A 14,130-nucleotide genomic window follows, 5' to 3' on the forward strand; every position below is an offset into this window, starting at 1 on the left:
CAGCCTACCCTATTATTATTATTAACTATAATAGATATTTGGAAGGAAGCTCTATGAAACGGAGCAGTCTGTGCCATCATTTTGAGATATTAGCATCTTTGTAATGCTGTTTGGATAATTAAAGAAAACTTGTCTGAAATTTTCATATGTGTAGCAAGGACTGGGCAGAGGAGAGAGGCAAGTGAAAAGAAGAGGTGAAAGCTTTCTACAATTTCCTCCATGCCTGTGATAACTTTAAAGTATTCAACTATCAATACTAAAATGGGTTATTCAGAGGTTTACTGAGGTAATGGCCAAGAGATGTTTAGCAGGCCACATTGTTTTAGCAAACGAGGCAGTGGCACAGGGCATTCTTCTGTTTAGACTCTAAATTACTAGGGCCAGTTTGGGGGCTAGAATTTGTTTTTGCTGGTGGTGGGTTACCTAGGAAACAAGGATTAGACTTGCCCCCAAAAATCCTAAATGAGGAGATGAGTTTGTATTCTCATGAAGAGTGTTTAGCTTTGTGTCATGAACATACTTACACATGCATTTATGAATGTGTAACCATTTGACTTCGGTGTCTGAAAAAAATCACAAATGCCTTCTTTTTGTGGTGTCTTCACAACAGAGGAGGTAGGGTCTCAGGCAAGTCAAGCTCAGGCAAGGCTGAAAAAGAGGGATCACTTATCAGCTTTTTTCTCAGAGATCTGCAGTTCAAAAGGTAGTAAAGTCTTACCTGGCAGTTAGTTACTTCCAGAGTTTCTGGGAGTAACTTGCTGCATTATACATGCAACCTGGCATTGTAATCTCTGGCACAGTGGAATTTGAGTCAAACTGAATCTGGTCTAATGCACAGCTTGGTTTTGTAATGTTTAGAAGAACTTTTATTCATTTCTTTAATTACAGTCTTTAAATAAGAAAGGGCATATTGTTTCTAATATTGTAGTAGTCTTGATATCTTCTGAGACTTAAGCTGCAAGGAGTAAGTTTCAGTAATATTAAAAATAAATTAAACTGTTTTCATATCGAGTTTATAGCTCCCAACTACAAGAATTTTAGAGTCAAGGCTGCCTGCACTGCAATGCTTAACTTACTGCATTTTAGTCTTTTTTGGAGGCCTTTGTATATTGCCTGCTAGGCAATAACTATGCAGATGATAGTGTAAAATATTGTTAAAATTATTGTAGAAATAGAAACTTGGTACTACATGTTCTTCTTGCTGTGACATTCTCATCATCCCTGCTTATCTTGCTGTCAGAAAAAGAAGTCTCTTTCTATAGTTAGCATAGAAAGGCGTATCTGGCCCAAAGAAGAGTGAGCTTATCTCTTATCTGCTGCCTCCATTGCTGGCACAGTTGGGAGCAGAGACCTGACTTCACAGCTCTGCCTTGAGGGTGAAGGGTTGGGGCACTTCTTTAGTTTGACTTGCTCTGGGGTTTTTGATGCTCCTGGTGTAGGAGGTGGGCAGGATTGGGAGTATTTGTAGTGAAGGCAGCGGCTGGCCAGAGTCATCAGAACTCTGCTGTGGCATTCCCTGGGCTTTCCATTTCACTGCCACTCCTGCAACTTTAGAGGAGGATTTCCTCCTGGGGTCCGTGCTCCTTCTGAGTCACATGCTTCTAGAGCTGTTCATGCTGCTTTCACACCACCTTTCAAATACAGAGCTTATTTCTTTAGCACTGAATCCTTTGGGCCACAGCTGTCTTATTCCAGTGGCTTTCCAAGCCCCATGATCTGCCTAGTTATTAGGCTGTTTTTCTTCGTTGGTCATAATTGCCACTTTTGCCTGCTGTTGAGACTATCTCATGAATGCAGTGACTAGGAAGAACAGTCAGTACATTGGAATAGAAAGGAGAGACTTCTATACTGAACAGGCATGTGTAGCAGTAACACAGTAGGGAGTTGCAGTAGTGATGCTACTGAGGAAGCAAGTCTTTACAGGGGGAATATAGTGCTGTAAGTACCTTGATTTAGATATACATAGCCTTAAGTAGCAATATTGGCATGTGTGTGGTGGTGGTTGTTGTCTTTTATTCTTCTCCTAATCTTACTGGCCTGCTAGCACACCAGGAGTAGAGACCCAGTGCTTTCTCTCAGCTGGACTTGGAAAGCAAAGAATTTGGTTAGTGTATGTTGCACAAGGTACAGTGGTGGGGGGGGATTGAATGTGTACCTGCTGCAAGATTGCCTCAAAAGCATCTTCCATCTGGAGAAACCCAAGAAATGTTCCTGCTTTGGAAGAGAAGTCCGGAGTACTCTTCTGCACGCTTTTTGTTGGAGGGATTGGGGTAGGAGTTTGCTTCTAGCTGCCCCCAGGTTGGTTACACTCATTCTGCAGTGATGTTCAGAGATGGCTGAGCTGAGCTGTACTGCTTCATGAGGATTTTCCAGCTCAGCTGGCATTCACCAGCAATTTCTGAGCCCAACAGCTGGAACCTTCTTCAGATACCATACTTGCTAAAACTTCCTCTGTATTAGAACAAAAATTCTTTCTTCTCCCCTGCTTGCTTTTATAATTTTGCTTTCTTTTTTATGCTTATATATCAGCAGTGCTGTGAGGAAGAGGCATGTACGTGTATGTACGCAGACATATTTAGGTTTAAACACACAAAATGTTGGCAGGGCTGGTATCAGTGCAGCACAACTAATGTAAACAATTCTGCATCCTTTTGTAAGACAGTGGAAATTCTCAAGGATGAGGTAAAGGTCAACCTAATTTTGTGGGTTTATGTAGCTGCATTTTTCTCTAATTTTTTTTTTTTTCTTCACTGTGAGACTCCCATAAATTGAAGCTGTGTACAAAGCAAATTATACTGCAGATAGCACAGCAAAGGCTGTCAGCTGCACAAGGTGCCCAGTGTATGGATATTTTGATTTAGCTTTTCATTCCTATTGTCATTTGTGTTGTTAGCAGCAGTGGCAAAACTTTCAGAATAAATTGTAACTTTTAAATTGCTGCTCTTTAAGGGTCACAAAATAGTCAAGATAGGTGTTATTGCTAATTATCTCCAGTGAGGACCACTGTGCTAAGTGGTATTCAAAGGTTCCCTTAAACTGAAGGCTGTAAAATCAGGGAAATACCACATTAATGGGAAAGGCAAAGTATTAAGAAATAGAGTGTGTATTGTTTGACTTTTTCATATGTACTAGTGCATTTGTGTCAGATTTTTTTGAAGTAGTTGTAACTCACATGTTTTTCTTAACGGCAAGTGCTAATTACCTTTGGTGAAGAGGTAGAGTGGACCCTGCAGAACCCAAAGGGGAAAGATAGAGCAGTTACCGATGCTTGTAGGTGTGTGCTGGGGGACAGTGTGGAATATGAGCGAGAAGCCCTGGATGGGCAGGATAGCGCTGAAAAAATGTCAGCCCACTTATGTGTAGTGTTTTTGAGAAAGAGGAAGAAGAGTGGGTAATAATCCTGATAGGAGAGAAAAACCATGAACCTGATGTGACAAAACAGAGACCCAGCATAGAAGATTGTGAAGCTACCTAAAATAAGGCTAAGAAAACTAAGGCAGGTACTTGCCTTCAAACTAGAGAAGATGACTGAGGGGAGATAGGGATAATTTTGATGTAGAGGAAGTTTCATAACACTTGAACTTCTAATCTCAGGTGTTCTCTCCCCCATCAAGTACTGAAAGCTCCACTAAGCTTTTAAAAACAAAAGTTCTTTGTGTGAATCTTCAAGGTTTGTGTGGGTCAGGCTTTCAGCCTTTTTCTATGTGATTGGGATTTGACATTTTCCCCCTCTCACATGAAAATCTGCTGGTTACTTTCTGTTGACTAGAAGACCCTTTATGCAGAGTCAGATACTAAGAGGAGTGGCTTTAATGAACTGACATTAGTCTAGATGTGGCCAACAGAAGGCACTGTATGAGCCAAGGGATGTCAAAAATGGATTCCATTGGAAGGGAGTAATTTGTTTAGTATAGGCTGGGGTGATATTTTCAGAAAAGGTTCAAGACCCTCTGGAATGTTTTGCTCCAATCTTGCATTGGCTAGAGAGGAAACAGTGACAATGTTTAGGTACAGGGTCACTGTGAAGACCAGATAGAAGGGAATGTTTGAGAGATGCTGACAGGGCTGAGCAGATACCTAAAAGTAACTCAGTTTGAGAAGTTCCTAGGTTTTGGACCTGAAGGAATGAAGATGAAGAGCATTGTCTGTTTATAGACAGTGTCCTTTCAAAAAGACAGTGGTTTGGATTAGAGCCAGAAGTTTTTCATGCTAAGCTCTCCTTTCTTCTCTTTTGTACCATGAGTAAAAGATAACAAGTCCCTTCTCAGTCCCAATGAGTGGAAATGCTGGCTTCAGACAGCATTTGCACATTTCTGTCAGTTCTTAAAAAAGGAGGAAAGAAAATCTAAATGTATCAGTTCTCACTGTCTGTCTGTAGTGCTGCTTCCTTTCTTCCTTCTTCTTTCTGGAAGGAAAGGGTGCCTAGCTGGATATGTGGATGATGAGAGAGAGAAAAAGTTTTAGATCACGCAGTAGCAGTCATGTGTAGTCTTACTGCCCTTATCACCCCAGTTATTTCCTGGGTGCCCTGTGGGGTACTCAGGAATTTAAGAACAGAGCATCAGAGAAACCCAGGTTCTGTCTGGGAGCTGCTCAGAATAAGCAAGGTAAGGAGTGCTAGCCAGCATGCTGCTCTGCAATCCTGCTGCTTTTAGATGAGATAGCTGAAATCAGGATTGCCAGGGAGACAGATAATGCCTGAGGCAAATGTCTGAGGATTTGCTGCAGCTGAAGAACTGGAAGTGTAAAAGTCTCCTTTTCAGAATCCGCTGCCTGGGCCCAACCTCTTGTGGCAGGTGCCTTGCAAGTCCTCTTTAGAGAATGTGGCAAAACTTATTTTTATTCAGCCACTGCTGAATGCAGGAGCTGTGTATAGCTTAGAGCACTCATTGGAAGTGTGAGAGGTCTGAGATAGTTTCTTTTGTCAGCCTGGGGATACAAGTCTGCATCTTCCAGCTGCCTAAAGAGTTGCTGTTGTAGCCAGGCTGGGATGAGGAGCAGCAGCATATTTGCTTGCAGCTCAGAGCTGAACCTCTTTTACAGCAGAGACCATGAGTTCTGGGGAGAAGCAGAAGAACAAACCAGGGGGAGAGTGTTGTACTGTAGCCCGGTGGCTGAGACCCACAGGCAGCACAGAGTGTTGCAAGTTGTGGCTTCTGCATCTTCAAAGTGCGTACGTTTTACAGGAAACAGAGCATGGATAATAATCTGAAATAATTCCCAGCCTTGGCTGCATTTCGTAACTGTTCCAGGTTGGATATATTGCTGTTATCAGGCTCTTTCACAGCATCTAAGCCAGGTTTTGGATTGCGGTGTTGTTGAGGGAGGCGTTGGACATCTGACAGCTCGGGCTGGATTCCTTTGGTCGTGTGGCAGGAACAGGTCAGGTGGGCTGGCACAGTGGTTGACAGCCAGATGATGGAAATTGGATATGCTTTGAACAGCACCACAGTCTCACAAAACATAAGAATTAGCTGTGTACCAAGGAGTAGGAGGATTAACTACTGAGTCATCTGTTTAGAAGGGCACTCGGGGGGGGGGGGAGACTGCTCAGCATGCTCTTAGGAGTTAGTGAGCAGTGCTTTTCATACAAGAGGTCAAGAGTTTAGTTACGGGAGGCAGTTTGGGTGAGTGACTGTGATGTAATGGCACTCAGTAAGGAGTGGGAGAGAGGGTAAAACCAGCAACCTTCGTAAGAAGAAAAGAGTTTATTTCCTTGTCAAAGCTATACAGAGGGCTCAAATGCAAACTCTCCCACCTTGCAAAGACAGGCAGGGGAAATGGTAAGCTTTTCCTTGACTTCAAAACTAGGAACCAAATGGAGGAGCTGGGTCAAATGTCTAAGGACAAGTGTAAGTAAATGTAGTGCAAGGATGTAGGTACAGAATTATGTCAAGGCACAAAATAAGTTGCAACTAGTAAGAGAAATTGAGAGCTACAGTAAATCATTTTTAAGATGTCAAAGTCTTTGTTTCACTTTCCCAAAAGGAACTTGCATGGTATCTGGCTTGGTATAAAATGTTTCTTGACTAAAAATAATGTAACTGTTTGGACCTCTGTGTCATCCTCACTTGAAAGTTGATACTCTGGACTCTTCTTTGTGTCACTTGGCATCTATCCCACACCAGAATCTTGAATTTACTACTTGCATTTTGGCCCGACTGGTAATAACCATTGTTATTTACAATGCTGTCTCTCGCCTGCTTTGCATTTTTCATCTCTGACATGCAAAGTGCCTCCCAGAGGAGTTCTTTTAATCTCATCCTTCTTCACCCTCAAGCTGTGTAGAGTTCTCTCCAGTCAGTGCACAAAAAACCTACTGAGCTGCTCCTTCCCCCAGCATTAATAGGATTTTCCAACATAAATCTCTCAACTATCAATGGATTAATGTGCTTAAAATGCAATACACTAGGTGGTTTAAAGAGCTCAGCCATGGGTAATAAAATGCAGTACCTTTCACCACAGTAATGCTAATTCTGATCCACACAGAATGTTAGTGACTGAAGTTACTGCTTGAACTGCATCAGCTGAGTGTACTTACAAGCCCATGTCAGGGATTTCTCACTGGGCAGAATGCAGTGAGCTGTGCAGGCAGTGCCTTCCCATTTCAGGGAGCACAAAGATATGCATCCACATTTAACTTAGACAGTTTAAAGATGTTTGCTAGAAATAAATGATGGTACAGGGGATTTCTTGTTTTGTCATTCTAAGGAAAAGAGATGATGGGGGGAGCAAAGATCCCAATATGATATTTATTATTCATACTTTTCTTCAAACATGAATAATGCTTGCAATCATATGTATAAATTTGTTCAGTTATACATATCAGATGACATGGTCTGGGACAGGGATTGCTGTTCTCTGCCTGTCTTCTTGGAATAGGACTGGTTTGCACACACATGAATTTTATTCCGTTTTTAAAACTACTTTTTAAAAAAGCATTTAAGATTTTTCTTTTGCACACACCTGTCACTGTATTCAGCAGAATCAACTTTTTTTTCTTTAAAAAAATATCTCTCCCATTGCAAACTAATGTGTTTGCACACCCTCGAGAAGGGAGCCACTTAGAAAAATCAGTCACAGTTTCTTTCCAAACCTTGAAGTGATGGGTGTGTGACTTTTTTCCCTCTGAATTTTTGAAACCATTATTCAAAGAAAGTAAACTTTAGTCTTGGTTAAAAATAAGAAATCATGTGGCAAAACATTTTAGCAGTTTAAATAAGGGCTAAAGAGGTTACAACCCTTATGGAAAGTCAGGTGTTTCATTCTCTACTTTTTTTTTTTTTTTTGAATGCAGTGTGGTGAGGTTTAGTGTCCTAAAATAGACTTCTGCATCTGGAGAATACATCTGTTAAGTAGAGCAATTAGTGATTATATATTGGGTTGTTTTTACAGTAACTCAGATGTTTTTCTGTGAAACTATTACCAAGGTTATGATTGCTCTTATCTCTTTTGTCTTCTCTTCCCTTCTTCCTTTCTTTCTTAACTATATTACCAAGCAAAATTTATAGCAGAGACCAGAACTTATAAACTACTGCAGTGAAATGGAGATTATCTAGCATATGATAGTTTTGAGCAAAATAGGGTCTCTGTACTAGTAATTATTTCTCCTGCTTCAGTTGAAATCCTGTTTCACACAGTGTTTTTCTCATCTATGCTCAAGTGTTTGCATGGATCCATGGATTTTGTAGCTTGCTTCATGATAGCTGTGGGAATGTTGACTTCTTTGGTTTCATGAACTTCCTAAACTTCTGTTCCTTCAATGTAGTTTTATTCTTTGGTTTCTGTTATGAAAATGAACTGGAGAAATGAGGATTTGGTGTCCAGGGATGAGTATTTTGAAAAGAATCTTTGAGCATGTGGAGAACGCAGGAGGAAAAACACAGTGTATGCAGGGCAGATGTGACAGCTGGTAGGAAGGTTTAATGAATGAAGGGCCATGGGCCCTTCATCTCCAAAAACGAAAGCCTTCACAAAGCTCCAGAAATGCACAAGGCTCACATGGTTTGGGCTGTGCCAGCACTGGGTCTTTTATTTAGTCTTGTGTCTCTGAATTCTGAGGCTGAGGAGCCACTACGCTAAAATACTGAAAGTCAGCATTTACATTGACAGTGGTTTTGCCCCAGGTCCTGGATAATGGCTGATAATATGCAGGTTAGGTATGGCTCCTGGCCAGTTGTGGCTTCCTCTTTGGTGGCAAAATAAAATTCTTCAGCTGGGTGCACTCAGGAGATGTTCTGAGGTGAGGGTTTGCCAAGTACTAAAAAGAGAATAGCTAATAAAGTGTCTCTGAGGGCCAAACTGATACTGATACGAAGGTATGAAGAGATGCAGAATATAAAACTATTACTTGGTGTGTGTATGTATCCTGAGGCAGCCAAATGCCTATATTCCCATCTCACTGAATTTTCTGTTAGTGTTAGTCAGTGGAGGTCGATGTCTTCCTTGCTTGAGTTAGCAGTGGCACTATTTCTGTGGCTTTTTCAACTACTTCTGAAGTGACAGCCATGGAGATCTTCTAGCGATGTGCTGTGTGTTGCACGGCTTCGGGCTGGTTGTAATTTCCCTCTTAGAACAGTAGTTCCTCACCTTGGTAGTTCAGAGAGTCCAGTTGGTCTGAAGTAGGTGAGTAGGCTTCTATGAAAGGAAGGCAGGGACAGCACCTGCTAACAAACAGTTATTGTAGCATTTTTGTTAAAAATTAAGTTGTTATATTGCTATACAATCAATTGCTATGGGGTTGTGTATTTTATTATTCATCAATAAGACTGCTAGGTATTTCCCAATGATATACTGTTAATGTACCAAGCAAATGCCATGGTTGGTTTGTTCCTTCTCTCCTTCCCTCAACAGGGGATATTGCGTTCTGTGGCTGAGCATTTCATTGTGATGGATGCAGAAATGAGTGCTACACCTGCACTCCTTGGTGCTGGCAAAGGCAAGAGGAAAGTTTTGTCCTAGAAGTGAAAGTGGTGATGTCTGTGAGAGTCTTTTTTCCAGGGAAAATCTTGCCTCAGTCTTGTACCTGTCTCAGTAAAACTATAGCAGGTGCCCTGGCATCTTGCCCTTCCCCACAGGCAGCTGCACTGCACCAGGGAACCAGGCTGTGGACTTCAGGTGACCTTCTAAGCAGCTTGGATTGAGGCAGTTGGAAGGCAGAGATAATGACATAAGAGAAAGAATGCTTGCACTGCGGTGCTTGGGGCCTGTTATTAGTACTGGAAGGTTTTTGTGGAACATTGCCTATGCCAGCTCCACTAGAGCAGTATCCAGAGTCCTTCATGTTTGATAGGAAGGTATTTTTGAAATGCTTACTTTTAAAAAGTTATCTTTTTAAATACTTTGTTGGCTTGCAAACCTTTGTTTTCTTGTTTCTTTATTGACCATCCCCCAAAAAATTATTTTGAAATCAGGACTATTATTTTTTATTTTTCTTCATTTTGTGGGATTTTTTTGTGGGGGGGAGGTGCGGTGGGGTTGATTGCAAGTGTGTTTGTTTGGTTGTTTTGTTTTAATTTTTTTAATCCTATCCCTCATTTTCTACTAACCCCTTCCGCCAAGAACTGTGGTTCCCTCATGCTTCCCAGTTCTCAATTCCACCCTGATTAACTTTGAGTTGGTTGGGAAAACATATTTAATTCTTCTTGCATTCCCGTTCTGTTGCAGATTTTGACTTGAACTATTTTTGGCATTGGAGCAAATTTACAGACTACGTGCAATGTGTCCTCACGTTCGCTGGTGTGACTGGTTACATCACTTACCTGTGGCTGGACTCCTCCCTCTTTGTGGAAACGCTGGGCTTCCTTGCAGTGTTCACTGAGGCCATGCTGGGTGTCCCCCAGCTGTACCGCAACTACCAGAACAGATCAACAGAAGGAATGAGGTACGGTGCCTGTCCTACATCAAACACGTGTGTGTGCCTTCGTGGGGGTTGTCTCTGCAGTGTGGGAATGCTTTTCCAGGAAGGGCAATGTCATCTCTACAATTTTTACTTGAAAACACAGCGGCAATCAGAGTAGACTTTTCTGTCAGTAGGAGCTGCTGCAGCACTGCTGAAGGCAGTGGGAGTCCTATGACACCTCTGAAGTCTGCCCATTATCCAGCTGGAGAGTTCCAAGGTGAAACCTGTTCTAGTGAAATAAACATGTGAAACCACTGCTGTTGCCATTAGCAACGTGTTGCAGTTCTACTCAAGCTGTGCTACACCGGTAATTAGAAATGGTCTAAAGAGATCTTGCATATCAAAAATAATAAAGAGGATGAAAATATTTTGAGCCTTCAGCCTATAACTATCAGTGTAACTCATAGAATTAGCTCTTCCTCACATATCTGCTCATCACTTCTTCATAATCCTTTACTACATTTGTAGCAAATGGCATCAGTACTTATTTTTGTGTCAGAGCTTGAAACTGACATTTGCGAAAGTGCCAATGTGACTTTTACAGTCATGACTGTAAAAATGTGGGACAGAAAATTTTAATCTTGTGCCCACTCTTGAGTCATTAAGTCAGATTATTTTTTCACACTGTTTATTGGATAACTCAAATGGTAACACTAAGATTACAAAGGCAACTTGTGAAGCTTTTTGAGAGAGGAAACGTTCACTGTGGTGCATCAGTGCACTGGTCTGTAGAAACAATACAGCAGCAAATTCAGTTCACAGAATGCTGTGATCATTTGTGACTGTCATCTCTTCCAGTGTTTCATTATGACTTCTCTGCATTCCTTTTAAAATTTGCTGGGGTAATTTTTACTTTGGTGAAGACAATTAACCATGCCACCCCCAAAGGATAGCAATTCTGTCCTCTGTTCACATTGTTTGCTTTACTTGTTTGGCTTGAGCATGCTTATACTAGCTACTCTGAGATATTTTCTATCTTGAAATGTTGAAATGTTCAGAAATTTGCTTTGATACTTCAGGCATTTTCTGATTGGGAGCCCGTTTTGTATGGAATGAGTCAGGATTTGCTTCCAAAATATTGGGGTATTTTTCATACACTCACTGTCTTGGAAAATTCTGTACCTGTGATATCCAGAAAGCAACTTATCTGCTAAACAGTTTTTATGCTCTGGTTTGACTTTTTTTTTCCCTTTTCTATTTTTCATCTGTGAATCATAATGCCGTATTAATGATGGCCACTGGTTGTGTTTTGCTTTTCCTTAACTCCTTCCTGGGGATGTGAGTTTCAGTTTTGCTATTTCTTGTATGTGCTATTAGCAAAAGGATTTAAAAAACCTTTGTTCTTTGTAAACTGCTAAGCACAGAATTGCAGAATTCTCATCTAAGACTACTTCACGAAAGAGTGCTGTGTTTAGTCCAGAGAAAATAGCATAAAAGCTCACGTTTCCTTGTCACGGAACAGAACCAGGTCAAACATAGCCACGCCGCTTATCACTTATGCCCACAGTTCCAGAATGCATTCCTCCCTCTGGTTCCACTCTTGAAGAAATACTTTGTGTGGCATTGGACATTGATGGGTCTGGGCACTGATGAAGTAATGTACAACTTTCTGCTGTTGTACTGCAGTGGGAGGATATTCGTGCATATGTTGGTGCTCTTTCTTTTTATCAAGTTAAATTGTGGTTTTATATATGTTGTAGGTACCACACACACTTTGTAGTACCATGCAATCCTAAATTGACTGCATGTTTTCTAAGCATTACTGGGCTGTTCCTCCTGTGAGAGTGAGTGATTTCTCCCAGTGTATCGCCTTCTGTTGAAGGAACTGTTGGAAATACTTCCTCTGAACTTCCCTTCCTGTGCCCACTTCTCTAAGAGCATATCAAGAAGAGACCCCAGTCACAGGAATACTGACGGGAGCATGTAACAGTGCAGCCAGCCTACTTGCATGGGTATTTACCAGGTGAGGGCTGGCTGATGCCCAGGTTAGCTGATTCCCACTGCTCTGTGCAGTTATTTACAGCTCAGGGCAGAAATAACCATGTGTGTGGTTGGTTACACTGTCGGAAGCAATTGCATTGGGGATCCAGGCCAAAATGGCTGGCTGCCAGCCATGCTTTTAGCAAGCCTCAGTGGCAAAGAAAAAGAAATGAGTTTCTAGTGTCTCTGTGACTTTAAGCTTAATGGGAAGAGCAATGAATATTAAGCTGTTCTATATAGTGACCTGCTGGTCAGTCATCACATCCTGGTTGGAGGTGGTAATTTCTTAAACCACAGTAATTCTGTCACCCAGTGCAGGAGTGCAGTCTGTGTCCCTGATAAAGATCACAGCCTTCACTACTACCAGAGAAGTGGTTGTTCACAGGTCCTCATGGCTTGGCTTAGAAAAGCTGTAACATGCATCTGTCTCTGAACTGGGACAGAACAGCTGATCCATTAGTTCTATTTTGCAAACAAGTCTTTTCATAAAGGTTAACTTTTGAAAAAGAAATGGAGAATAAGGTCTCAGTATGTGGCCCCAACTGATCGGAGTATCCTGCTGGACTCCTCTGATACTCTTATTTCTGAAAAAAGGCCACACTACCCACAACCCTTCCTGCCCCAGTAACATCTGTTTAAGTGAGAAGTTGGGGACGTTTCATACTTGACGTAGCAGTCATTTCCTGATAAACAAAATTGGAGACCGGGGGCCATGAGAGAGCCAAATGGGAGAGCTGGCTGCAGTGGCAGCCAGGATATCCTTTAGGAGTCTCTTGTGGAAAGGATCCTATCATCTCAACCCTGTATTTCCATTTGCTACTGCCTAAAAAATCCCCTACTGAAAATATCCTCTGTGTCTGAGGTAAATGTCCAGAGGGCATCTGCAGCTTAGGGAGTTATGTTTATTGTAATAGAGCATGACTGGAGTGAAGGAATCACAGTTATGTGCTTTGTAGTGCTCCTGAGAATGAGTCTGCTGGTTCTTTGATATCTCTGTTCTGCTGGATAGAGCTCCTCACATCTTATTTTTAAGTTTTCATTTTCCCCTTCCTCTCTCATTTTCGTTCTTTTTGTAGGATTATTACTACTAGGTCCTGTAGCTTCCTCCTCTCTTCTGACAGAGCAGAGACCAAAGGTGAAGTTGGAAAGAAATGGAAATAATAAAAATAGAAAGGAGATGCATGCTGAGTAACAGCTTTTGTGGAGTGAAGATAGTGTAATATGTCCTTGTGGGCTGATGGTTGATGGGTGGAAATTTTCCTATGATTAAGTAAACAACTAGTCAAAGCAACAGAAATTTTCATCATGTTCTCTTTGACAATTCACCTGGTTACTTTTGGAATGAGTACTTTATGGAAACTTGGAGCTCTGTTTAAGTATTTAAGTACTTTTGAATGGTTGCAAACCTAAATAGTACAGTAGTAGTTATATAAATTATGGTACTAAACTTGACAGAAGTGCTTTGTAATGAATTGTGTTACTACCTATCAAAGAAATATTCACTTAATCTCCATTCTTTTCAAGAACTAAACTAGTTCTGTCAGGTGACCTAGTAAAAGAGTAATTTGATTAATTATTGGGGTGGATTAGAATTATAAGCGATTATGTTAGAAAAAGGACAAAAGCTGTCTCAAAGTTGAAGAGCTTTAGAGTAATTGAGAAAAAAAGGCACTATGACTTTAAAAGATTGTTCATCACTTGTAAATTTGGTTTATATTATGTGGTAAAATATTTCAAGATTTGACATCCAGAACACCTCTCCTCTACCACCTGTTAGGAGTCAGAGCTGCTGAATACTACAGTTGGGATCTGATGCTCCTTGTTTTATTAACTGCTTTTGTTTTGGGACAAGAAACATACAGACAGGAACTTACTCTGTCATTTATCATTGAGTCCCCACTCCTTCTAGGGTAGTTGCCTCTCAGTCACTTTCTCTTTCTAATAAACTGCATTCATGAGAAATGGTGGTGTTCAACAGGAGGCAGTGGAAAGGGTAGGAAGGTTGGCTCTGGATCTGGCAGCAGCACTGCTGCACACAGAGGTCAGTGCATTGGGAGAATCACATCCTTGTGTGGACAGCAGCTTTTGTGGAGTTGCTGTAGGGGGGCACTGTGTGCTTTTGTGCAGGTGTGGGGAGAGCCTCTGAGGGGAGGCACTGCTGTTATTATGCTCTCCTCATAATCCCATCTAACCTCCCTCTACCAAAGGAGGAGGATGGAGGGTTGTCCTGGGGTGACTTCATGATGCTT

At 41.4% G+C, this 14,130-nt stretch overlaps 1 protein-coding gene across 2 annotated transcripts in view; it reads left to right on the top strand.

Annotated features, from left to right (window-relative positions):
* Positions 1-14,130, top strand: part of SLC66A2 (solute carrier family 66 member 2) — a 66,504-nt gene that overhangs the window by 33,465 nt on the left and 18,909 nt on the right. For both annotated transcript variants that reach the window (XM_066544988.1, XM_066544996.1), the window contains one exon: positions 9,667-9,883. In XM_066544988.1, coding sequence (XP_066401085.1) covers positions 9,667-9,883 — 217 coding nt within the window. The remainder of the gene's footprint in view (positions 1-9,666; positions 9,884-14,130) is intronic.

The sequence above is a fragment of the Molothrus aeneus genome, chromosome 1 (genome assembly GCF_037042795.1).
Source record: "Molothrus aeneus isolate 106 chromosome 1, BPBGC_Maene_1.0, whole genome shotgun sequence".
Classification (NCBI taxonomy): Eukaryota; Metazoa; Chordata; class Aves; order Passeriformes; family Icteridae; genus Molothrus; species Molothrus aeneus.